The 27824-nt window shown below is 26.5% G+C and overlaps 3 protein-coding genes across 7 annotated transcripts; all 3 read left to right on the plus strand.

Moving 5' to 3' along the window:
* Nucleotides 1–2721: 2721 nt before the first annotated feature.
* Nucleotides 2722–10397, plus strand: LOC124957345 (odorant receptor 4-like). 2 transcript variants are annotated; one of them, XM_047514319.1, is made up of 7 exons: nucleotides 2722–2771; nucleotides 5348–5795; nucleotides 7309–7594; nucleotides 8434–8533; nucleotides 9770–9880; nucleotides 9961–10116; nucleotides 10227–10397. In XM_047514319.1, the coding sequence occupies exons 1-7, from the start codon at nucleotides 2751–2753 to the stop codon at nucleotides 10275–10277; spliced, it is 1173 nt and encodes a 390-aa protein (XP_047370275.1). In that variant the 5' UTR covers nucleotides 2722–2750; the 3' UTR covers nucleotides 10278–10397. The 2 variants fall into 2 exon arrangements, with proteins under 2 accessions (XP_047370275.1, XP_047370276.1); XM_047514320.1 differs by having other exon boundaries at nucleotides 7312–7594.
* A 2200-nt stretch (nucleotides 10398–12597) lies between these two features.
* LOC124957262 (odorant receptor 13a-like) lies at nucleotides 12598–19644 on the plus strand. 4 transcript variants are annotated; one of them, XM_047514118.1, is made up of 8 exons: nucleotides 12603–12634; nucleotides 14340–14386; nucleotides 14488–14787; nucleotides 16032–16317; nucleotides 16941–17040; nucleotides 18843–18953; nucleotides 19032–19187; nucleotides 19295–19644. In XM_047514118.1, the coding sequence occupies exons 2-8, from the start codon at nucleotides 14356–14358 to the stop codon at nucleotides 19343–19345; spliced, it is 1035 nt and encodes a 344-aa protein (XP_047370074.1). In that variant the 5' UTR covers nucleotides 12603–12634; nucleotides 14340–14355; the 3' UTR covers nucleotides 19346–19644. The 4 variants fall into 4 exon arrangements, with proteins under 4 accessions (XP_047370071.1, XP_047370073.1, XP_047370072.1 ...); XM_047514115.1 differs by having other exon boundaries at nucleotides 12598–12634; nucleotides 14340–14787; XM_047514117.1 differs by having other exon boundaries at nucleotides 12598–12634; nucleotides 14340–14787; nucleotides 18843–18902.
* Nucleotides 19645–21177: 1533 nt separating this feature from the next.
* On the plus strand, nucleotides 21178–27337 carry LOC124957263 (odorant receptor 4-like). The gene is made up of 7 exons (XM_047514120.1): nucleotides 21178–21215; nucleotides 22121–22568; nucleotides 24057–24342; nucleotides 24865–24964; nucleotides 26598–26708; nucleotides 26787–26942; nucleotides 27051–27337. Exons 1-7 carry the CDS (start codon nucleotides 21195–21197, stop codon nucleotides 27099–27101), a joined length of 1173 nt encoding a protein of 390 aa, XP_047370076.1. The 5' UTR covers nucleotides 21178–21194; the 3' UTR covers nucleotides 27102–27337.
* Nucleotides 27338–27824: the final 487 nt, after the last annotated feature.

Consider the following 27824-nt stretch of genomic DNA (forward strand, 5'->3'; position numbering starts at 1 on the left):
GAGTCGATCACCAATGGTGAAAATGAAAGTGTCATCAATATGCCCAGGAAAAGATGTAGGGTGCTAAGTAGTTCAAACACTAATGAAGAAACTGAAAACAACTTTTAGGAGACCGAAACAGCTGTCGATGGTACTGTGTGGTCAAAAATTGACGAAGATGGTATTCCTGGAAGGTTACCATTTACTTGAATTTTCAAGGGTGTGAAAGGGCCAACAGATCAACTGCAACATCATCAAATGCAACCTATTCTAACAAATGCAAAATTTATCAAGTACTTGGTTTGTCACAACAACAAAACAAATAATATATGTGAAAAATGTCAAAGGTATGTTTGCGGAAGATGTACACATAAAAAGATTTCCACTTTCATTTGCATAAAATGTACAAATAATAATGCATAAATTATTGAGTCGTTCGGAAAGTCATTTCGTTTTTTTTTTTTTTTTTTGAAAATGAAAGACAATTTTCGTATAATGAACAAATATTTTATTAAATTATATATTCTGGTCCAATACCTTTTGCCATCTTTCTGGTAGTAGCATGATTCCACGCTCATAAAATTTTTGTGTCTTTGCTGGCAAAAAACTGATCGAAGTGGTTTTTGACCTTCTCATTTGAAGCGAAGGTTCTACCGTCTAAAAAATTTTGCAGTGATCGGAACAAATAATAATCCAAAGGTGCCAGATCTGGAGAATATGGTGGATGTGGCATTGTATCCCATTCATGCTGTAAAAGTTTTTGACGAGAGACCAAACTTGTATGAGATCTCGCATTATCTTGGTGGAACACTACATCTTTTCTGTTGATTAATTCTGGCCTTTTCTGTCGAAGTGCATCATTCAGTTTGTCCAGCTGATGACAGTAGACTTCCGAATTAATTGTTGTGTTATCCGGTAAAATCTAAAACAAAAATGATTCCTTTAAAATTCCACCAAACAGACAGCATCACATTTTTTTGATGGATATTGGCTTTGGAAATGCTTTGAGTCGGTTCATCTTTTTTGCTCCATGATCTCTTGCGTTTGACATTGTTATATACAACCCATCTTTCGTCCCCAGTAATGATGCGTTTCAATAATGGATCATTTTCGTGACGTTTGAGAAGCGAATCACGACACAAATTTCTTTCCGTGAGAACATGGGAAACCCATATATCGAGCTTTGAGGTTAAACCAAGGCCTTTCAAATGGTCATAAACAGTTGGATTTGATAAATTCAACCTCTCACCGATCTCACGTGTTGTTATTTGCCGGTTTGCATCAACTAATGCCTTTATCGTGTCTTTATCAGCTTCAACCGCCTTTCCAGAACGTGGTGCATCTTCGACATCAAAATTGCCGGATCGAAATTTTGCAAACCAGTTCTGGCACTGGCGTACTGTCAACACATCTTCTTCATACACATCGGTTAATTTCTTTCTGACTTGAACAGCATTTTTACCTTTTCTATAGGAAAATAGTAAAATATGACAAAAATGACACCAACCAAAAACTACTGCGTACAATCAATTGGACTTTTTCACACACAAGACTTGCTATATCAGCTCTCAAAACATATAATGATTATGCGGCTTAAGTGTGAAGTTAGGTGGAAAAAAATACAATTAAAAAAAAAGAGTATAAATAAATGACTATCATTAATGATAAAAAAAAAAAACAAATCGTCAAAGAAAACAACTGATACATAATAAAAATTTCATTTGGTATGACAAAATAATGTAAATAAAATATCATGATAAAATAAAGATCAGCAGAGAATCAATAAGGAATAATAATTTAGAAATAAACAAAAAGAAATCTTGTATAAAATAAGTGATAATAAAAAAAAAAAAAAAAAAAAAAAAAAAATACCTTTGATTGTTCAAAGGTCAAGGTACGTCATTAAGTATAATACTCGTCATTATCCCTAACGTGAAAACTATTGAAATATAGGACAACAAGTATGGCTTACTTACGAATACATATTCCTGTGGAAGAAAAAAATTTTGTTCCTTCAAACTACGTACGTTAATTCAAGTGCAATTAATGTCTTTCGTTCGTCGGATTATGCAAAACTAGAAAACAACAAGTGAACGGAAGGACGATCGAACGAAAAGTATTGTAATAGTATGAAAACATTTTTATATTGTGCCGATAAACTGAAACATTACGAACTATAGTCAAACGCAAAAAAAAAAGAAAAAAAAGAAAAAAAAAGAAAAAAAGAGATTATACCTTAGGTTGAGATGTTACTTTTTCTTTCTTTTTTCTCTCTCTCTATATCTATGATCACCCTTCTCTTTTAAGAAAGAAAAGAAAAAAAGATAAAAGAAAAACGAGAAAAAAGAAAAAATTTCAATGACAGATAAATGAAATGAAGTTATAACAAGTTTTACATGAGGGCTGTGAACTCAAGGGTAGGTGGATGGGCGGTTGGGGGGAAGACAAGGATGTACTACGTGAGGAACCGAAGCGACAAGAGCACATTTTTTATGTATACTTCAATACCCTTTTCCTGTAGTGCTATCCTCAAGCTATCATTATCGATGATAATAACAAAAGAACTGTTTAACTCTTAACTTAAGTTTTTAGAACTGACTCGTTGTCCGTGACGAGTTGTTCCTTCGAATATTTTTTTTCGTCGACTTCAGATCAATTATTCAAGCATATATCCTTGTAGACGTATATACCATCTTTTTCAAACAGAGTTTACCAGGGAGGACGCTCGATCGTTTTGCCGTCAGTCTTTCGTGAACCTTCGAAGGGATAAAATGGGAAAGGATACCATAGAAGTAAGAGTCATGAGAACGATTTGATATTTTTGTTTCTGCCAATTTTTTTTCTTTTTTTTTTCTTGCAATCGTAGAACGATTATTTCGTGCCGAATATACTGTGATCACATATACGACGTTTAGATAAGTGATATCTTAACATAGCGTTCGGATATTAATTTTCTATCGATCATAATGTTACAAGTTCATTTCAATTGGAAATTATTTTTATGCAATTAATATTTATTACTTATATATATTTTTTTTATCTTCATTTACTATCATTTATAAGCGTGCAGATATTATTTATATTATTATTATATTATTGCTTATTGTTTACGTTCTTATAATACGTCGACAATTCTGTGATGTTTCTGCTTGGTTTTATTTATTTTTTTTTTTTTTAAATCTACTCTATTATTACAGCTTCACACGTTGTCTGTCTTTGCTACTTTTTTTATCGTAAAGGAATTATTTGATTTTACGAATAATAGTTCTAAAGGAAATATATTTTTATGTGATACCAGCGTAATTCAATAATTATATTTAACTCATTCGATGAACAAACGTTTTATGAAATGTTTAAATGGACAATATATTACAGTTTTCTAAATGAATGAAATTTTCTAAATTAACAAATCTTTATCTCGGAAACATGACATTTTGGAAAAAATTTGTCCTAACAAGTTGTTATCCGATTTTATAAATTGAAATATTATTTATTGTTCTTATTTTGTGAAAGATTCAACAATATCTCACGGCAAATTTTGCTGTACGAAAATTGCCGTATAAACAAAATATTTCGAAAAATTAAAAATGTTACGAAAAATTAAAAAAAAAAAATTGATTAGTTTTCTATTTTTTTCTTTTCAACAATAAAATAAATTTCCAATAAAAAAATGTAGCATCGTATTTATGAAAAAATGAATTTAAGCTTGAATAAACTTCAAGATCGTTTAATAAATAGAAAACAACAAATGCAACAATATTGCCTGTTTATTATACGAGAATTTTTGTTAGACTTATTTTTCTCAAATACGTAATGTTAATGAAATAAAAAATTAGTAACGCTTTATTTAGATATCCGTCATAACGTAATAAAAAATTCATGAATATGATGATAAAGCAATATATATATATATATATATATATATATATATATATATATATATATATATATATATGAGCCGTTTATTTTGAAATTGGCCTAATTCCATTTATATTTAAATCAATGAATGAAAATGAAAATTTTAAAGTCCTGAATTTATTACCACGTCGGGGTGGACCAAGAAAGTTCGAAAATATCGTATTGACACCACTGTATAAAAATATCAGACAAATTACAACAGCAAAATTCAAAGACATAATTGATCTATTACGATATATACCATCGGAACATCATGATTTCTTCAAATCCATTTCACACACACAAAATCTAGATGAGTAGTAAATTGTTTTGTAATAAATTTATGTTTGTAATTTTGTATGTCATGTAGTTAAAAAATGTTTTGAATCGCATAAATTATGTTTTCGAAGTGTTTTAAAGATATGTAAAATAAATTGAGTATTGTTTTTTTTTCAATTTGAAGCATCTTAAATTATGTTGAATTGACTTGGGCACCTTCAAATTTTATAATGAATCTAATTGTTAATTTTGAAACTGACCTGACTCCATTCTTGATAAGAAAACGCATATTATTCATTTAAAAATTGTCACTATTTTAATAGGAAATATAAATTTAACACCCTTAGATACATTTAAGTAGTATGACTCATTAGTATCCTATACGTATATTTTTAAATTCATTGAAACGCAAACTCTTAAATATCTCGATTTGAAGATAAATGGAGTTAGGCCACTTTCCAAATAAATGGCTCATATATATATTATAAAATATATAATACATAATATATATGTGTGTTTATATATTTATAAATAATACTAATATATATAATTTCTTAATATTTATAAATTATTATTATTATTAATATATAAATATTTATATATTATAATATTAACCTTGAATATTAAAGTAATTGTAATATTTTGATATTTTAAAAAAAATAAGAACATTAATTATATATTTCTAAATAGATATATGTAGATTTAAATATATTTAATACTAGAATATAATATATATATATATATATATATATATATATATATATATATATATGTATGTATATGTACGTATATATAAACATTTTTTTTTGTTTGATTCAATTATAATAAAAAATTTCAGACAAAATACGATTATGTTGAAATTTTCAAAAATTAAAATCGATGTATATAAAAATACTAATATCAATAATAGTAATCTATATATACACATATATTATTATATTAATCATAAACATGTAAATATATAAGTTATACATATATACATGGTAATATTTACATATATATAAAATTATATATAACAGTATATAAATTTATGTCAACAAATTATATATATATATATATATATATATATATATATATATATATATATATATATATACAATATTAACTGTAATAAAATGTATATAGACGAATAAAAAACTAATTAATCTGAAATCGATCTGGAACATTAACTAATTGAATATTTCTATTGTAGGAACAAGGAATTGCCAACGTCCGAAGATCATTTATTTGGAACTCAAGGTTCTTAAAATGCATGGGAATTTGGCCATTCAAGAACTACTTTCCGATATTTCTCTTCTTTTTTACATATCTTTTCATTCAATGTTCTCTAACACTCGCACAATTGTTTTGGGCCCCAAAAACAATGGATTACGTCGTACCTAACATAGCAGAAAACATTCAACTAACGATGACCCTTACGAAAATAATAATTACTAGAATAAACAGAGAAGCATTGCGTAAATTATTCACGGAAATCAAGGAATATTCATTGACTGAGAAATACGAAACTGAAGAGGAAAAATTAACATTCGTGAATTATACTAAATTACCTCCGTACTTTATTGTAATAATAGCCTCTACAATGACAGTAGTCGAAATGTTATATTATACGACTCGACTTACCGAAGGACTTCAAATTGGTAATTTATAATTATTGATTCATTTTATAAGTGACATTATATTTTATATATTTTATATTAATCCCTATATGGATTTGTCATCAATTGTAGCCCGACGATTATTTTTTTATGTATTTGCATATTCAGTTATTATTGAATTAATAGATGTACTCATACACTCAAATATATGCTCATATTACACAAAATAAGAGGATGAAATAATCATCAATTATTTGTATATATTTTTAATAAGTAAATTAATTTCATCTTCTCAGCGTTCAAAACTATACATACGTCATTGCACGTTCTTTCATTTTTGATTGGATTTTAATGCAACGACTGGAATTTAAAAGAATAACAAATTAATGATTATTTACGGATAAGTGCCAACGTTGATTCAGTCAATTTGATCAGTTCATCATTTAGATTTGATCGAATAATGTTCGAAGTAGGCAACCTGCGGAATTCAATAATGACGTAATGAAGTCATTGTCGATTTGAATCTGATCCATAATTGACAGTACGAGAAACATCTGATACATTTGTGATCACTTATGGTTGAACAGTGCAAAGACAACTTCATAAAATCGAAAACATATATCATCGAGATATTTGCATTGCACATCATACTATTGTCGAATACGAACTAATATCAACGAGGAAGAATTTGCACATCATTACTGACCAAGCTACGAAGTGATCCTATTTTAAGCATAATCGTTACCGTAAATGAGAAATACGTTCTATACAGCAACATGAAACATACCAATCAATGACTTTCTCCGAATCAACCAGCTGTACCCACATCTGTACCCAGATCTAATCCAGATCTGATATTGAAAACGGTGCTATCATGTGTTTGATGATACCAAATCGGCATAATTCATCTTTTTTAGCCACAACCAATTGCTGTTAATGATTATTGTTCAATTTTCAACAATTGAAATGGTTATATAAATAATTGTTGAAACAATGGCTTACACTGCTTAATAATATACTCGTTATATCGCAACATGCTAATGGAAAAATCAGTCGACCTACCCAAAAGAACGATAAACCAACATTGCTAGAAAGTTTTTCTGAGTTCATTGTATTCATTCGATATTACAATATCGGATTATTATTTTTTTAGATTTATGGAGCATTACATAAAATATAAAATATCTCGAAATGTCGATGATTTTCATATTCACAACGAATCATATTTTTCATCACTGCGTACACTTTTTTGACGAAAGATCCCGTGAAAATTTACAAAAGTGATTGCAAAATCACAATTAATTTGAAAGGAAATAAAAAAAACATTGTATCCAACTATGTGTCTAATTTTAAATTAATTAATTAAGGGTACGATTATTTAAGTTTACCCTATAATATTATATGATTAATATGATTGTATAAGACATTAACTCGATATGAATATATTGGAATATTTGTTTTAATCAGCTAATTTAATGTATTTGCTCTTTTATATTTTCGTAATTAATTTTCTTAACAATTCTTTTGTTTCCTTTTTTCTTTTTTTACTTTTCAGCAGAACAAAACAATTCCATGGGTTATCAGTTGCCGTACAATACATTACAAGTCATCCATTTAAGGGACATAAGGATTTACGCTTTGATTTGTGTTTATCAAATCATATACATACCTTGTATCGTATTAGGTTACGTTGGATTCGATTGCATGTTCGTCAATTTGTCCATTCAAGTAATTGCACAGTTCTCTATATTGTCTTATAAGGTGAAGACATTATTAAATGATTCTAAAAATCTTCGTGATGGTATGAAGAAACTTATACTACGACATTATCGATTGATAAGGTAAAAAATATATCGTATAATTATATAAAAAATTAATTGATATATTTGTGTGTGTGTGTGTGTGTGTGTGTATATGTGTGTATACATGTCTACATATATATATATATATATATATATATATATATATATATATATATATATAAATCATGATAAATTATTTTATTTACAAGTTTATCAATTAATTTCTTTAGTTTATTTACAATCACACACACGTATACATATATATATATATATTATTGCTTTCCGTAACAAATTATTAAAAGCAAGTTGATTTTCTTGATCTATCTATTTGTTAGGCTGGAAACTATGAAACGGGTGTTGAATGAAAGTAAATAACTAAACAAAAATGCCCGTTTCATAGTATCCAAACTAATCCTTATATACTATGTTGGAAACTATGAAACGGGCGTTGAATGAAAATAAATAACTAAACAAAAATGCCCGTTTCGTAGTTTCCAACCTAATATTTGTTATTTGATTAATAAACTATTTTCCATTTACAGGTGTCTCACTTTAACAATTAAATACTTTCATCATTTATTTATTATTTTTTATTTTTTCTATTGAATTATTTATTCGTTATATTTTATTCGTTATTACAATATTTATTTATTATTTTCAATTTCAATATTATTTATTATTTGATTGTTTATTTATTAATTTCAATTGACTTTAATGTCACTGAATATATCCAAAGTAGGAAGAAATCATATTTTCCTCATAAATAACATTGCATCAATTTGTTTCTATGTCTTTTCAATAACGAAAATACAAACAATAATAATGAACTCTATCGTAATATTTTATTTTTTATATCTACATGAAATATAATATTTCAGATTGACGGAAACATTGGAAGATAATTTTAATTTCCCGATTATGCAGCAACTGTTGGGTACCACCATTCATATCTGCATTTCCTGTTACTACGTACTGATGGTACAAATGCAAGCGAATAATATATTATTTTTTTTCCTTTTTTAAGGAATTACATAAGTCTCTAGCAAAAAAAAGAAAAAAAAGGAAAATCCGAATTTTTTTTTTTTTTGCTATTTCCTATATATCTCATTTATTTTTGATTAATCTATTTTTTCTTTGTTTTTAAAATCAATTATTCTTTCCTTGATAAGATTAAATTAATAATTTTACTTTAATTAATAATTTTACTCTACTTTAAAGATTAAATTAATAATTTTGTTTCCTTTTAAACTCATAAAGAACGACGGAGAATTGAAATTGTCAGAGATATATAAACAACAATTCGCGTTGCTTACGATAATTGCCATGACTAATTATTGAAAAAAAAAAACAAAAAAAAAGAAAGTAAGAAAAAAAAACAACAAAAAAAAAGAAAAAGGAAATAATTCATTCGTAAATAATTCTTAAAAATTTTGAAATAAAATAATTTCTTATTAATTTGAATTTGTGAAATTATTTACCTTTAAATTAAATGGGACAGATTTTCGTTAATCTTTTATCGCCTCTTAGAAAAAAATCTGCGCATATTTATTTTTGTTGAAAAAAAAAAACAGAAAAGAAACGGAAGCATTTCGCAAAAAAAAAAAATCCTGTCGTTAATAAATCTTATATATAATTCAAATAATGATCGAAATTTTGGAAATCTCTTAGTTCAATAATTCGCACGAAACTTTTCATATAAATTTCTTTCTTTCTGTGTTACTGTTATGAAAACAATTATGATCATTCAAACAACTATCATCATCGTCGCATTTACATTTACTTCATCGACAAATCCTTTTTTACTTTATAGTAAATGAGTTTTTATATTCCACTTTAAATTCCCCGTACAAGGTCATAATTATCAATGTTTTCTTTTATCTCGTACTAACATTTAATCTTGAAGAATAGCGATAAAAATTAAATAATAATTGTAAAAATGAAAATGAAATGTTCTGAAAATGATCGTCGTTGTTTGATTTAAAAGGATCGAAAAAAAGAAAAAAAAAAGGAACAGTTACATTGTTACTATTATCATTAAAATTGCTTCATTTTTTTTTTTTTTTTTTTTTAATAGATCTCCTGCCATAATTATCTGCATTTAGAAAATGTAGAAAACAAATTGATTTCTTTTTTTTTTTTTATCCGAAGAATATCACGTACGTTCTTAATTTATGTGATAACAATTAATCAATCTTTATCTTTTGACAATTTTAGGGTCCAGAAACGAAGGATATTTTAACATCGATATTGTTCTTTCTTTATATGCTTTCCGTGACAAGTACACTTTTTATTTATTGCTTCATCGGCGAATGTTTCATTCAGGAAGTATATAAAATGTCAATAATTTCTTATACAATTGAAATATCAATTAATCGAATTAATGTCAATTGTTTTTATTCAATTAGAGTACAAATTTTGGTAACGCCATTTATAATTACGAATGGTACAACTTGCCGGCAATCGACGCGAAATTTTTTCTCATTTGTATGATAAGAACGAAAAAGCCACAATTCTTAACATCCGGCAAATTTGCCATCTTGTCCTTGACAGTTTTTACGGACGTAAGTATATCTCAAATAATTTTTTTCCATTTTCAAATGACGTTCCTTCCTGTAACAATACAATAGTTATTTCATTATAATTATTATTGTATATTTATTAATATTTGTAGATCATCAAAACTTCAATGGGATATTTGTCGGTATTACGAACATTTGTGTGAAAAGGACAAAAGTGAAATGAATTACGTAGTAACAAATTCTTTTTCTTTTTCCTTTTTTGTTATCTTTTCTTTTCTTAAGTCATCTTCCATAGGAAGACAAATGATTTAAATGGTTTGTCTGTACATCGTTTAATTGTATTAGCATATATAATAATAAATTGTATTAGAAATAATAATTAGCTTATATAATATATAAATACAATTCTAAGACAATCGATCAAAACTCATAATTTCTTTCTTCATTAATTATAACATTAGTTAAATTTAAATTCTTCAAAAATTAATATCAAATATATAAGAATTGTATCAGTTATATAATGATTACAGTTGTCTCATTTTTCAAAATATATGCCTGATTGTTTCTGATTTTATTGATTTCCATATGTATATGTGATAATAATAATAATAATATAATAATAATAATGTAATAATAATAATAATAATAATAATAATAATAATAATAATAATAATAATAGAAAAAAAAATTGTTAGAAAAATTGAAATAAATACATAGTTCAAAAAAGTATGTTACATAAAAGTATGAGACTCATACGTGTCTGTTCAAAGAAAAATTATTATTATTATTTATATATATACGAATATCTAAGAATAATTAATCAATTTTTTCAAGGTTAACAATATGTATGAGCCCAACTTGTTTCTTTTTTATTTTTTTTTTTTTTGATTATTATTGTTTTTTAATTTATTACGTATTTATGCAAAAACAAAATTGGTATTGACAAAAACATTCTTTTTTTTTTTTAATTACATGAAAATCGCACGAACTTTCTAATCAACCACAGATATTATTTAAATATCGTCTATACTTATCCTGAATACTGCAGTTGTATGCATTTATTGTCAGTTATCTGTTCAACATTATTATAGAAATATTAATTGCCTTTTAATGTTGAATATTCAAGATTAATTATTGGACGATCTCGTTCGCCAAACTTTGTTTGTAAGAATAAGTGCTGCATTCATTATCTGCAAAATTTATAAAGGGTTAAAATATTTTGATTATTTGAACAACAAAATGTATATACATTCATATAATATTTTACGTAAAATTAAAATTGAATTAACTAATAAATAAAAATCATCAACGAGATATAATATTTCGTTAGAAAAATGAAAGAAAAAGTGAAAACAAATGTTACTCGAAAAAAAAGGTATAAACGAAATCATTTCCATGTCGGTAAATGATTACGTAAGAAGTATAAGAAATAATGACGATTAATGATAAATAAAAATAAAATGAAAAATTTGCAAAAACAACGTCAAATCTCACGGAATCCGAAGGATGCGTAAAAAAAGAAAAAAAAAAAAAAAAAAATATAATCAATTTGAGAAAATAGTGAAAATATATAATTCCAGAAAATAAAGAGATTGTTCGGTTGCAAATGAAAAATAATAATTTAAAAATAAAGAAAAAGAATTCTTGTATGAAACAATTTATAATTAAAAAAAAAAAGAAAAAAAAAAAATAAGTTTCCTTTTTTTTCCAGAAATCATGTATGTCCTTAACAAAAAAATTATACTCTTTACAAGCTCTAACGTTAAAATCATTAATATAAAAGACAAAACGTTACAGACATTTAATTTCACCGCACGATTACTTACGAATACTTGTTTTCGATGAAGTAGAATAAAATTTTATTTTTTTAAAACCACCACCATAAATTCAGGCACATTCAATATCTTTCGTTCGTCGTATAAGGCAGAACTAGAAGGAAAAAGAGAACAAAAGGACGATCGAATGAAAAGTTGTAAAGGGGTTGAAAATATTTTTATATTACCAGTTAACCGTTGAACTTCGAACTATGACACCGAGCAAAAAAAGAGGATGATTATATCCAGGAGCAAGATGTTACATTTTTCCCTCTATAACTATGATGATCACCCTCTTTCCTAAAAAAAGAAAAAAAAAAAAGAAAAGGACAAATTTCAACGACAGGTAAATGGAATGAAGTTAAAAGAAGTTTTACGTGAGGGCTGTAAAACGTAGGGGATGTTCTCTATATAGTGAATCGAAACGATAATAGCACATTTTTTTTTTTTTTTTTTTTTTTTTTTTTTTATATATATACTCCAATCCTCCCTTCTGCCGTTAATATCAAGCTAACGTTATCGATGATAACAACAAAGTAACTGGTTTAACTCGTTGATAGAAAAAGTTAGAAACGAGTTGTTTCTCAATATTTTTTTCGTCGACTTTAAATTAACTATTCAAGCAACCCTTTAGACGCATATACTTTCTTTTTCAAACGAAGTTTACCAGGGAGGACGTTCGACCGTTTTACCGTCAGTCTGTCGCGAGCCCTCGTAGGTATAAAATGGGAAAGGATACCATAGAAGTAAGAGTCAAGAGGATGGTTTGGTTTTCTCTTTTTTTTCTTTTTTTTTTTTAATTTTTGTATTTCCTCTTCTTCTTTCCTCTTTTTTTCTTTTTTTCTTTTTTTTTTTTCCTTTTTGTTTTTAATCGTAAAACGAAATTCGTGTCGAATAATAATACAGTGATATTACAGATGACCATTAAGTGACGTAAATATACTACGTAGTGATCGAAAATAATTTTTCAACGATCCCAAAGTGTTGTTCAATGTTCATTTCAATTGAAAATAATATTTTTTGAAATTTTATTTCCCAATACATTTTTATTTCTTATATATATATATTTTTTTTTTTTGCTCGTCCTTGCAATATTAATTTATAAAAGTGTAGATATTATTAATTTGTTTATTGTTTACGTATTCACATTTCGCAAACAATTCTTTGACATTTTAATTGGGATTTCTTCTTCCTTTCATTTTTTTTTTCTTTTTTTTTTTTCTTTTTTTCTTTTTCTTCTTCAAGTTTACAATTGTAACTGCACGTTGTCTGTCTTTGACGTTTGACTTTTTTTTTTTTGTTTTTTTATTTAAAGGGAATCAATTTTTGTATTAATATGCACACGTGAATGTAATGAAAAATATAATTCAATGAGATTTAATTTTAATATTTAATATTTATGTACATTCGGTAAAGAATCGTAATAGAGAATTTTTAATGGACGATATATAGGGTGTTTCCAGACGAAGCACTATCAATTGTTCATTTCGGAAAAATGGTATTTTTGAAGAAAATATATTTTTACAAGTGCAATTTGACTTCAACAGTAGAAATATTATTTTATTTATTGTTTTTATTTAGGGGAAAGATACAATGATATATAAAAGTTAACTTTGTTGTTCGATGAACAAGATATTTCATACAAAATTTATTTTTCTTTTCTCTGTTTTTTTTTCTTTTTTCTTTTTTTTTTTTAACGAATAATAAATTTCCATTATAAATAATGTTGATTGGTATTTAGAAAAAATAAAGTTAAGATTTAATGAACTTCAAAATCGTATAAAAAATAGAAAAGAAAAAGTGTAATATGACATCATTATTATCAGACAAACATTTATATGAATTATTTTTCTCAAATACATCGAATTGATGAAATAAAATCATAATGAAGCTTTATTTAGATACCCGTTATAATTAATATTAAGATATCCATATAAAAGAATGCACTAATATGGTGATCAAGCTGTGCATATATATGAATACCATTAATACGTATAATTTTCTTTTTATAATATTTAAAAACAATTATTGAATATTTACATGATAATTTTGAATATTAATGTTATCGTGATATCTTAATTTTTAATAAAAATAAGAACATTAATTAATAAATAATACAAAATTTTGATAAATACGATCACGTTAAAATTATCAGAAATTAAAATCGATATACATATAAATATATATATATATATATATATATATATATATATATATATATATTTATAAAATAATAATCTGTGTATATGCATATATTATTATATTAATCATAAACGTATAAATATATAGATTATTTACATTATAATATTTACTAACTAATATATAAATATATTACTTAATAAAATGTAATACATATATATATATATATATATATATATATATATATATATAAATAATTAATTATTCTAAAATCAATCTAGAATATTAACCAATTGAATATTTTTATTATAGGAACAAGGAATTGCCAATGTCAGAAGATCATTTACTTGGAACTCAAGGTTATTAAAATGCATGGGAATTTGGCCATTGCAGAACTATGTTCCGGTATTTCTCTTCTTCTTCACATATCTTTCTCTACATTGTTCGCTAACACTCGCAGAATTATTATGGGCTCCAAAAACTATGGATAATGTCGTAGCAAACATAGCAGAAAATATTATCCTAACAATGACACTTACGAAAATTACAATCGCCAGAATGAACAGAGAAGCACTGCGTAAATTATTCATAGAACTCGAGGAGTATTCACTGACTGAGAAATATGAAACTAAAGAGGAGAAACTGACATTTGTGAATTATACTAAATTACCTCCATATTTTATTATAATAATTGCATGTTCAATGACATTGGCGGAATCAATGTATTATTTGACACGAGTTATTGAAGGAATTCAATTCGGTAATTTCTAATTTTTGTTTCTTTTTTATATGTGCCATTATATTTTATATATTTTCTATTCAATTCTTAATGGTTATATCACGAACTGTTAATCCGAAGATTATAATTTTTATTTACTTACTTATTTATTCTTTATTGAATAGATGTAGTCTTGCACACGAAGACATATTCATACACAAATACACGAGCATGCAATAATCGATAATCATTTTCAATATTTTTTATAAATAAATTAATTTTATCCTCCTAACATTCAAAAGTATACATACGTCATCGCATGTTGTTTCATTTACGATTGGACGTAACGACTAGAAATTAAAAAAATACAAAATTAATGATATCTACGGGTCAGTTCTGAAGTTCAATAAATGCCAATTCAATATGAAAAAAAATAAGCAAGCAAGAAATTGCGTATCTGATTATTGACCAGTCAACGAAAAGATCAATTTCTTAGTATAATTGTTATTGTCGATGAGAAATGAGTTCTATACAGCTACATGAAATATACCAATCAATGACTTTCTTCGAATCAACCAGCTGTACCAACATCTAATCCAGATCAGATATTGAAAACGGTGCTATTGTGCGTTTGATGATACCACATCGGCATAATTCATCTTGATTAGCCACAACCAATCCCTGTTAATGATTATTGTACATAATTGAATTGGTTACATAAATAATTGTTGAAACAATGGCTTGCACTGGTTAATAATATACGCGTTATATCACAACATGCTAAAGGCAAAATCAGTCGACCTACCCAAAAGAACGATAAACCAACATTGCTAGAAAGTTTTTCTGAGTTCATTGTATTCATTCGATATTATAATATCGGATTATTATTTTTTTAGATTTATGGTACATTACATAAAATATAAAATATCTCGAAATGTCGATGATTTTCAAATTCACAACGAATCATATTTTTCATTACTGCGTGCACTTTTTTTACGAAAGATTTTGTGAAAATTTACAGGAGAGATTGCAAAATCACAATTAATTTGACAGGAAATACAAAAAAATTGTATCCAACTATGTGTCTAATTTTAAATTAATTAATTAAGGATACAATTACTTAATGGTATTAAGTAATATTACACGTATCGGACACTTAAGCCGATATGAATATTTGAAATATTTGTATTAATCATCTAATCGAATATTTTTATTCATGTATCTTTTCGTAATTCTATTTCTTAAGAAAATTATTTTGTTTCTTTTTCTCTGTTTCTACTTTTCAGCAGCGCTAAACAATTCGATGGGTTATAAGTTGCCGTACAGAACATTAGCAATCATGGAATTAAGGGACAGCAGAATTTACACTATGATTTGTGCCTACCAAGCAATATTTGTACCATCTATCGTATTAGGATACGTAGGATTCGACTGCATGTTCGTCAATTTGTCCATTCAAGTAATTACACAATTCTCCATATTGTCTTACAAGGTGAAAGCAGTATTAAATAATTCTAAAAATCATCGCGATGGTATGAAGAGACTTGTACTACGACATTATCGACTGATAAGGTAAAAAAGAATACGTTAAATTATACGAAAGTAATTTACATATTTGCATGTGTGTATATATATAAATATATAAATGGATATATACATAAACCATGATAAAATACTTTATTTTAAAGTTTATTAATTAATTCTTTTACATAATTTACACAGACAAACATACGTGTATACAAATGCACGTTATTACGTTTTCTAACAAATTTAGTAAAAACTCATTTTCTCGATTATCTATTATGTGTTATTTGGTTAATAAACAATTCCATTTACGGGTGTCTCGCTTTCTACTGCAATTTAGTACTATCACCGTCTATTTACTATTTTGTTATTTTACTATTTTCTATTTCCAATTCAGTTATTCATTCATTATATTTTATTTGTTACTTTGAAATTTCCTCATTAATTTGTATTCTTTATTATTTATTAATTTCAATCATCTTCATGTCGTTGAATATACGAAAAATAAAAAAAAATATTTTCTTCTAAATAAAATTGAATTGATTTTTTTCTTACTTTGTTTCAATAATGAAAATACAAACAATAATAATGAACATTGTCGTAATAATTTATATCCACTTGAAATATTTTTTTACTCTAGTCTTATATTTACATGAAATATAATATTTCAGATTGACGGAAATATTGGAGGATAACTTTAATTTACCGATTATGCAGCAAATGTTGGGTACCACAATTCATATCTGTATTTCCGGTTACTTCGTACTGACGGTAAAAATCCATGCGAATAGTTTCATTTTGTTTCTTTTTAACGAAGTACATAACCACTGACATAAAGAAACAAACATTTTTTTGCCTCCCCATCACTTTTCATTTATTTGTTCACTAATATACATAATTTAGTAAAATAAACTTTCTTTGACTTGATAGGATTTACATTAAACATAAATTGATAACTATTTTTCTCAAAAATTTATAAAGAATGGCGGAGAAACGAAATTCGCATGGATACAGGAAACAATTTGTTACTTCCGATAATTTCCATGAGTATTCATTAAAAAGAAAGGAAATAATTTATTCATAAATAATTCTTAAAATATAAAAGTAAAATAAGTACTTATTCAGCTGAATTTTTGAAATTCTACGTTTATACAAAATGGCGGACATTTTAATTTATCTCTTATAGTTTCTTGATAAAAATCATACTTTCTTTTTTGTTCCAAAAAAAGGAGCATTCCGCAAAAAATCAACCTTTTAGAAAAACTTAAATGTAATGCTCATAATAATGGAAATTTTTGAAGCCTCTTATTTCAGTATTTTTTAAAAAATTTCTAATATAACGAATTTTAACACATTTGAAATTCCTTATTACGAAAAGCTAAAATGTATTACGTTGGAAACTATGAAACGGGCGTTAAATGAATATAAAAAACTAAACAAAAACGCTCGTTTCATAGTTTCCAACCTAATACTCATATATCAGGTTGGAAATTATGAAACGGGCGTTAAATGAAATTAAAAAACTAAACAAAGACGCCCGTTTCATAGTTTCCAACCTAATATTTTTGAAGACTCGTATTGAATCATCAAATTCAAAACCAAGCAATAAACTTTCAATCGTCGAATGAAAGTTTAATTGTTATTAATATTCGTTTTTATGAAATTAGCAAGTTACTTTTGCAGTGTTTGCTGATCAAGTTCGGCCACATTTGTGCAAAAATTATCTTCTAGCATGACAAACTGATAAACAAGCAAATCAATTTCCATACCTAAGGATTCTATTAATTTAAAGATGAATGACATTCCTTGATTTTAAAGACAAGGAGCGATGTTCAATTGGTCCTCTGTCATCGCGGATACGGTGATGATAGTTCAACTAGCTAAAGTCCCCATACAAAATGATTAAAACTTTCATTCGTATTTTCCGTAAATCCGTAAAGTCGATGTAGCAACGAAGTATCTTTACTTTAATCTTCATTAATATCCTTTAATTTCTTCAAAATGTTTTTCGATAAAACTTTTATATTCATGGTCAAAAATGTCTTATTCAATCTTTAACATTTTCTTGTTACCAACTTCGCCATTATCCTGAATCCTGTAAACAATAATGATGTTCATTTGTAAATCTGTAATGGTGAAATATTGATCGTATTAGTTCTTTCTTCATCAAATTCTATTTTCTCGATGTAACCCTTCTAAATTTATTGTTAATGAAATTTACACAGTTTTCCACCTCCCGTCTGTTGCAATTGTTATCAATTTTTTTTGTACAACTAACAAACTGTACAATATAAGCTTGTACATACAAATTTTCGGGAATTGCAATAAAATGAAAAACGATTGAATACTGGAATGAAATTGTATGTAAATGATACTGTTGTTCGATTTGTGAGCATTATAAGAGACAATTACGTTATAAACATTATAACTCCGCCATTTTTTATAAATATCCTTCATAATGGTCTACATTCAGGAAATGTAAAAAAACAAATTTATTTCTTTTTTAATCCTATATGCGTCATCAATTTTTATGATAACACTTAATCGATAAATTTCATTTTTTTCAATTTCAGGGAAAGGATACGAACGACAATATAAAATCATTTCTGTTCGTTGTATACGTCTTTGCCGTGGTATGCACTCTTTTTATTTACTGTTTCATCGGCGAGTGTTTTATTCAAGAAGTATATAAAATATCAATAATTTCTTCTAGAATTGAAGTATCAATTACTTCATTAATATCATTTGTTTTATTCAATTAGAGTTATAATTTTGGTGATGCCATTTATAATTACGACTGGTATAACTTACCGGTAACAGAATCGAAATTTTTTCTTATTTGTATGACACGTACGAAGAAGCCGCTATTTTTAACATCCGGCAAATTTGCGATCTTGTCCTTGTCCATTTTCACAAACGTAAGTACAAAATGATTGATTTTTTCTATATTTAAGTTATGTTCCTTGCTGCAACAATGTAATTGTCTTTTTCGTTATAAGTATCATTTATTTCTTAATATTTGTAGATCATCAAAACTTCAATGGGATATTTATCGGTACTGCGAACATTTTTGTGAACAAAACTGATATGAGATGTATTACGTACTAAGAAAAATCTTCATTTTTCTTAAGTCATATTCTCTCGTAGGAAGACAAATTATTTGTGTATACATCGTTGACTTGTATCAGCGTTAATTATTAGTGTCAAAGAAAATATTAATACAATTTTAAGACTGTCGATCAAAACACTTAGTTTATTTCTTTATCAACAAAATTTGTATTTAAAACACCAGTTGTCTCATATTTTAAAATATATGGCCAATTATTTCTGATTCTATTGCTTTCCATACATATATGGGAGAAAGTAATAATATTATTAATAGGAAAAACAAATTTATTAGAAAATTTGAAATAAATATGTATGTATGTGTATAATTCAAAAAAGCATGTTACATAAGAGAATATATGTCTGTTAAAAAAAAATGATCGTTATTATTCATACAATTATCCAAGCGTAATTAATCAATTTTTTCAAAGTTAACAATATACATGAGACCAATTTGTTTTTCTTTTTAGTTATTTTATTGTTTTTGAATATATTACGTATTCGTGCAAAAACAAAATTGATATCGGCAAAAATGTTCTTTTCTCTTGATTTATATGAAAACCGAAAGGACTTAGGTATTTATGTAAAAATGACAAGTGAAATCACTATTAGCAAAATTTATGAGTTAATAAATTTTGATTAATTCAACATGAAAACGTGCAAACATTTATATTACATTTTAAATATAATTAAATTTAAGTATATTAATAAATACGAAATAAAAAGTGAAGATAAATGTAAATCATAAATAAGAAAATTAACAAAAACATTTCCAGGTCGATATATGAATTAATTGAAATCATCGTAGAAAATATAATAAATTAAAACTATTAATGATATACAAAGAAAAAAAAATCGAAATTCATAAAAATCAAGTGTTTTTTTTTTTTGTGCCTTTCATACAAAAAACATAATTCATGTGAAAAAAAATGAAAGGCAAAAGCTTAATGGATTGCACATAAAAATTAATAATCTCAAAATAAAGGAAAAGAGGTCTTGCATGAAATTGAAAATTAAATCCAAAAGAAAAAGTTTCCTTTTCTACCCGGAAATCATGTATATCTTGAAGTATTGCACTCGTCACTCCCCTAATTTGTAGACCACTAAACTAAAAAACAACGATAAGGACTACTTACGAATATATGTTTCCTTGAAGGAAAAATATTTTCCCATAAACTACCACCATTAATTCTGTCAAAAACAATGTCGTTCCTTCGTCGTATTACGCCGAACTGAAAGAATAAAAGAAAAACGAAAATTACGATCGAACGAAAACTATTATAGACTGAAAACATTTTTATATTGCCGATAAACCGAAATACTTCGAACTATAGCCGCACGAAGAAAAAAATTATACTGTAGGGGGAGATGCTACTTTTCTACTTCATATCCATGATCACCCTCTTTCTTAAAAAAAAAAAAAAAGTGGAAGAAGAAAAAGTAAAAGGAAAAAGATAATAAGGAAAAAAATTTCAATGAGAGATAAATGCAATAAAGTTATAGCAACTTTTACATAAGGGTGGTGAAACAATGGGATGTCCTACGTGGTGAACCGAAGTGGTGAGAGCACATTTTTTACGTATACTCCCCTACCACGATATCATCAACCTATAGTAATCGATGAGCGTAACAAAGTAGCAGTTTAACTCGTTGATGAAAACAGTTAGAGACGAGTTTTTTCTCAATATTTTTTTTGTCAACTTGAGATTAACTATTCAAGCAACCCCTTCACGCGTATACCAACTTTTTAAACGAAGTTTACCAGGGAGGACGCTCGACCGTTTTGCCGTCAGTCTGTCGCAAACCTTCGAAGAGATAAAATGGAAAAAGATAGCATAGAAGTAAGATCAAGAGTATGGCTTGCTTTTCTCTTATTTTGCGTTTTCTCTATTTTTTTTTTTTTCTAATTGCAGAACGATTTTCTTCCCGAAAATAAAGTGTCGTTGATATCCTAAGTGTAGTGATTAGAAAAAATTTTCCATCGATCAAAGTGTGTCAAGTTTATTTCAATTGAAAATTATTTTTGTGCAATTTTATTTGGAAATTAATAATTTTTTCTTATATATATTTTTGTTGTCATGCAATTTCATTTATAACCATGCATATATTAATAATTTTTACTTATACATCGCAGACAATTTTGTGACGTTTCAGTTGGTTTTTTTTTTCAAGTTTACAATCATAGCTTCAAGTTGTCTGTTTTTGATGTTTGATTTTTTCTTTTAAACTAAATAAATTTTTATATTTATTTATGCTCGTGAATATGGTTGAAAATGTGAACTAATGAGTATTAATAACTATATTGATTTCATTCGTTGAACGATCATCGTATGAAGTTTTTAACGGACAATATATCGAGTTTTCGAAACAATACGTTAAAACATCTTTATCTCGGATACGCGGCAGTTTTGAAAAAAGTTGTTCTAGCAAGTTTTATTTAATTGCAAAAGTTGAAATATTATTTTATTTCTCATTATTATTATTATTAAGTGGAAAGATTCAATGATATCTTAAAGTTAACTTTGTTGTTGAATAAAGAAAATATTAAAAAAAATTTTTTTTAATATATATATATATATATATATATATATATATACAAGTATATATGATATTATAAATAACAATATATGAATATATATGAGAATAATATATATATTAATTTTAATACAATATATTTAGATGAATAATTAAATAATTAATCTATAACAAATTTAACAAATTAATCAACTGAGTGTTTTTAAAATAGGAATTAGGAATTGCCAACGTCCGAAGATCATTCATTTGGAGCTCAAGGTTCTTAAAATGCACAGGAATTTGGCCATTGAAGAACTACGTTCCGATATTTCTCTTCTTTTTCACATATCTTACCATTCATTGTTCTTTAGCAATCGCTCAATTATTTTGGGCTCCAAAAACCTTGGAGAATGTCGTATCGAACGTAGCAGAAAATATTGCCTCTACAATGACACTTACGAAAATTACAATCACCAGAATGAACAGAGAAGCATTACGTGAATTATTCACAGAACTGGAGGAGTATTCACTAACTGAGAAATACGAAACTAAGGAGGAAAAACTGATATTCGTGAATTATACTAAATTACCTCCATATTTTATTATAATAATTACCTTTTCAATGACAGTGGCCGAATTATTATATTATATGAATCGAGTTACTGAAGGAATACAAATTGGTAATATATAATTTTTGTCTTCTTTCTTTCTTTCTATTATACTTTACATATTATCTATTAATTTCATTATGTTACTAAGTGTAATCCGACGATTATATTTTTTATGTATTTATTTATTTACTTATTATTGAATTAGTAAATCTATTCACACACATAAACAAATACTTGTGTACACAAGCACTAGGATGCAATAATCGTTAATTCCTCTAAATATTTTTAATAAGTAAATTAATTTCGATCTACCGACGTTAAAAAAGAATATATACGCCATTGCTTGTTGTTTTATTTTCTTTTGATAATTAACGCAACAACTGCAAAATAAAGCAACAATAAGTATGTGATCTTTATGGATAAATGACGAGAGTCAATAAGTGCTAATGTTGGTACAAACAATAAGATCTAATCATTATTTACACTTGATCCAATGATGCTCAAAGTAAATGACCCATGGTATTCGATAATGATGTAATGAAATCATTGTCAAATTGAATCTGATCCATAATTGACAATGCGAGAAACTTTTGATACATTTAGGATTACTTGGTCGACAGTACAAAGACATCTTGATAAAACCAAAAATATATCTAATCGAGATATTTGCATTCTGTACCAATTTGTCGAATACGAACTAGTATCAATGAGAAAGAATTTGCACATCGCTATTGACCAAATAACAAAGTGACACAATCCTAAGCTTAATTGTTACCATAAATGAGAAATAAGTCCAATACAGCAGCTTGAATCGACACCAATTAATGAATTTCTCCGGAACTAACCAGCTGTACCTATATATAATCTAGGTCTGATATTGAATATCGTGCGACTGATGGTATCCCACTGCCATAATTCATTTTGTATTACTATAACTAATTGCCAATGGTATTCACTGCTCACAGTTAGAATAATTACATAATGAATTGCTGAATAAATGTCGGCATTAAATATCAACAATAAACGTGCAATATACTAATGAAAGAATCGGTCCATGAAAATAATGAACCAACTTAGCCAAGAAGTTTTAACGAATTCACTGTATTCATTCGATATAACGTCATTGGATTACCATTTGCTTTAAATTTATGGAATATTTCCTAAAAAATGAAATGTCTCGAAATGCCAGTAGCTTTCAGATTCATCTCGAATCATATTTCTCATCATGGCATGAATATTTTTATGAAAGTTGACTTAAAAATTTACAGAAGAAATGACAAAGTCGTAATTGGTTTGAAAAGAATTAAAAAAAAAAATTGTATCCAACTGTGTGTCTAACTTTAGATCAATTAATTAAATGAAAAATTACTTAAGGATACTCTGTATTATTACATGATTGAAATATGGTTTACTATTGTGTCGAATATTAAGTCGATATGAATAATTGGAATATTTGTATTAATGAGCTAATCGAATGTATTTGTTCTTGTATCTTTTTGTAACTATTTTTCTTAAGAAAATTACTTTGGATTCTTTTTCTCTGTTTTTACCTTTCAGCAAAACAAAACAATTCCTTAAGTTATAAATTACCGTATAGAACATTAGAAATCATGGATTTAAAGGATGGCAGGATTTATGCTTTGATGTGCGCTTATCAAGTAATATTCGTACCATGTATCGTATTAGGTTACGTAGGATTCGATTGCATGTTCGTCAATTTATCCATTCAAGTAATTGCACAGTTCTCAATATTATCCTGTAAAGTGAAATCAATATTAAATAATTCTAAAAATTATCATGAGGGTATGAAGAACATTGTACTACGACATTATCGATTGATAAGGTAAAATATAATTATATAAAAATAATTGATATATGTGTTTGTGTATGTGTGTGTAATTATATTTGTAACCAATGATAAATTATTTTATTTTGAAGTTTAATAATAAATTTCTTTAGTTTATTTACGAACACACAAACACATATATATATTTACGGACGTTATTGCTTTTTGTAACACATTACAAATTTTATCATTTTTTCACATATTTATTAGTTGTTATTTTGTTAATAAATAATACCTTTTATGGATGGCTCGCTTCAACAATTTCATTCTTTCATCATTTATTTATTATTTTTTTTTTCCATTATTTTAACTGTCCATTATTTTGTATTTATTATTATTTATTAATTTCAATCATTTTCATGTCGTTGAATATATTAAAAATAAAAAAAATATTTTCTTCTAATTAAAATCATATTGATTTTTTTCTAATTTCGTTTCAATAATGAAAATACAAACAATACTAATGAACTATATCGTAATATGTTATTTTTTATATCTACATGAAATATAATATTTCAGATTGACGGAAAGATTGGAGGATAATTTTAATTTACCGATTATGCAGCAAATTTTGGGTACCACCGTTCATATCTGTATTTCCGGTTACTTCGTACTGACGGTAAAAATCCATGCGAATATTTTCATTTTGTTTTTTTTTTTTTAAGAAGTGCATAACCACCTAGCATAAACAAACAAACATTTTTTTGCCACCTCCATCACTTTTCATTTATTTGTTCATTAATATATATAATTTAGTAAAATAAACTTTCTTAGACTTGATAGGATTTACATTAAACATAAATTAATAACTATTTTTCTCAAAAATTCATAAAGAATGGCGCAGAAGCGAAATTTGCATAGATATTGAAAACAATTTGTTACTTTCGATAATTTCCATGACTATTTATTAAAAAGAAAGGAAATAATTCATTCATAAATAATTCTTAAAATATAAAAGTAAAATAAGAACTTATTCAGCCTAATTTTGGAAATTCTACGTTTATACAAAATGGCGAACATTTTAATTTATCTCATATAGTTTCTTGAGAAAAATCACATTTTCTTTCCTGTTCCAAAAAAAGAAGAATACGGCAAAAAAATTAAACTTTCAGAAAGACTTAAATGTGATGCAAATAATAAAGGAAATTTTTGAAGCCTCTCATTTTAGTATTTTTCAAGAAATTTCTAATATAACACATTTCAAGACATTTGAAGTTCCTTTTTACGAACAGCTAACATGTATTTTTGAAGATTCACATTGAATCATAGAATTCAAAACCACGTAATAAATATTCAATCGTCGAATGAAAGTTTAATTGTTATTAATATTCGTTTTTATAAAATTAGCAAGTTACTTTTGCAGTGTTAGCTGATCAAGTTCGGCCACAATTGTGCAAAAATTATCTTCTAGCATGGCAAAATGATAAACAAGTAGATCAATTTCCATACCTAAGGATTCTATTAATTTGAAGATGGATGACATTCCTTGATTTTAAAAACAAGGAGCGAAGTTCAATGAGTCTTCTGTCTTGGGGGAGACGGTATTGATAGTTTAACCAGCTAAAGTCCCCATACATAATGATTAAAACTTTCATTCGTATTTTCCGTAAATCCGTAAAGTCGATGTAGCAACGAAGTATCTTTACTTTAATCTTCATTAATATCCTTTAATTTCTTCAAAATGTTTTTCGATAAAGCTTTTATATTCATGATCAAAAATGTCTTATTCAATCTTTAACATTTTCTTGTTACCAACTTCGCCATTATCCTGGATCCTGTAAACAATAATGATGTTCATTTGTAAATCTGTAATGGTGAAATATTGATCGTATTAGTTGTTTCTTCATCAAATTCTATTTTCTCGATGTAACCCTTGTAAATTTATTGTTAATGAAATTTACACACTGTTTTGCACGTCCCGTCTGTTGCAATTGTTATCAATTTTTTTTGTACAACGAACAAACTGTACAATATACGCTTGTACATACAAGCTTTCGGGAATTGCTAAAATGAAAAACGATTGAATACTGGAATGAAATTGTATGTAAATGATACTGTTGTTCGAATTGTCAACATTATACGAGACAGTTACGTTATAATCATTATAACTCCGCCATTTTTTATAGATACCTTTCATAACGGTCTACATTCAGGAAATGTAAAAAACAAATTGATTTCTTTTTTAATCCAATGTACGTCATCTATTTATATGATAACACTTAATCGATACATTTCATTTTTTTCACTTTCAGGGAAAGGATACGAACGACAATATGAAATCGTTTCTGTTCTTTGTATACATCTTTGCCGTGGTATGCACTCTTTTTATTTACTGTTTCATCGGCGAGTGTCTGATTCAAGAAGTATATAAAATATCAATAATTTCTTCTAGAATTGAAGTATCAATTACTTCATTAATATCATTTGTTTTATTCAATTAGAGTTATAATTTTGGTGATGCCATTTATAATTACGACTGGTATAACTTACCGGTAACAGAATCGAAATTTTTTCTTATTTGTATGACACGTACGAAAAAGCCGCAATTTTTAACATCCGGCAAATTTGCGGTCTTGTCCTTGTCCATTTTCACGGACGTAAGTATACTATAATTGATTTTTTCTATTTTTAAGTTATGTTCTTTGCTGTAACAATACAATTGTCTTTTTCGTAATAAGTATTATTTATTTTTTTAATATTTGCAGATCCTCAAAACATCAATGGGATATTTATCGGTACTGCGAACATTTTTGTGAACAGAACTCATATGAAATGTATTACGTACTAGGAAATATCTTTTATTTTCTTAAGTGATATTCTTTCGTAGGAAGAGAAATTATTTGTGTATACATCGTTGACTTGTATCAGCGTTAATTATTAGTGTCAAAGAAAATATTAATACAATTTTAAGACTGTCGATCAAAACACTTAGTTTATTTCTTTATCAACAAAATTTGTATTAAAAACACCAGTTGTCTCATATTTTAAAATATATGGCCAATTATTTCTGATTCTATTGTTTTCCATACATATATGGGAGAAAGTAATAATAATATTAATAGGAAAAATATATTTATTAGAAAATTTGAAATAAATATGTATGTATATGTATAATTCAAAAAAGTATGTTACATAAGAGAATATATGTCTGTTAAAAGAAAAATTATCGTTATTATTCATACGATTATCCAAGCATAATTAATCAATTTTTTCAAAGTTAACAATATACATGAGACCAATTTGTTTTTCTTTTTAGTTATTTTTGTTTTTTAATATATTATGTATTCGTGCAATAACAAAATTGATATTCGCAAAAATGTTCTTTTCTCTTTATTTATATGAAAACCGAAAGGACTTAGGTATGTAAAAATGACAAGGGTTGAAATCACTATTAGCAAAATTTATGAAGAGTTAATACATTTTGATTATTTCAACATGAAAACGTAAAAACGTGCATTTTAAATATAATTAAAATTGAG

Source organism: Vespa velutina, chromosome 25 (assembly GCF_912470025.1).
Source record: "Vespa velutina chromosome 25, iVesVel2.1, whole genome shotgun sequence".
In the NCBI taxonomy this organism is placed as follows: Eukaryota; Metazoa; Arthropoda; class Insecta; order Hymenoptera; family Vespidae; genus Vespa; species Vespa velutina.

What these genes read in the sequence shown, in the direction of transcription:
- LOC124957262 (XM_047514115.1), top strand. Translation starts at nt 12,614, where the DNA reads ATGGGAAAGGATACCATAGAA. An exon ending in TGGGAAAGGATACCATAGAA is followed by an intron (nt 12,635 to 14,339) that starts GTAAGAGTCAAG and finishes TTTTTATTATAG; the next exon opens with GAACAAGGAATTGCCAATGT. An exon ending in GCGAGTGTTTTATTCAAGAA is followed by an intron (nt 18,954 to 19,031) that starts GTATATAAAATA and finishes TTATTCAATTAG; the next exon opens with AGTTATAATTTTGGTGATGC.
- LOC124957345 (XM_047514319.1), top strand. Translation starts at nt 2,751, where the DNA reads ATGGGAAAGGATACCATAGAA. An exon ending in TACCGAAGGACTTCAAATTG is followed by an intron (nt 5,796 to 7,308) that starts GTAATTTATAAT and finishes TTTACTTTTCAG; the next exon opens with CAGAACAAAACAATTCCATG. An exon ending in CGACATTATCGATTGATAAG is followed by an intron (nt 7,595 to 8,433) that starts GTAAAAAATATA and finishes ATAATATTTCAG; the next exon opens with ATTGACGGAAACATTGGAAG.
- LOC124957263 (XM_047514120.1), top strand. Translation starts at nt 21,195, where the DNA reads ATGGAAAAAGATAGCATAGAA. An exon ending in TACTGAAGGAATACAAATTG is followed by an intron (nt 22,569 to 24,056) that starts GTAATATATAAT and finishes TTTACCTTTCAG; the next exon opens with CAAAACAAAACAATTCCTTA. An exon ending in CGACATTATCGATTGATAAG is followed by an intron (nt 24,343 to 24,864) that starts GTAAAATATAAT and finishes ATAATATTTCAG; the next exon opens with ATTGACGGAAAGATTGGAGG.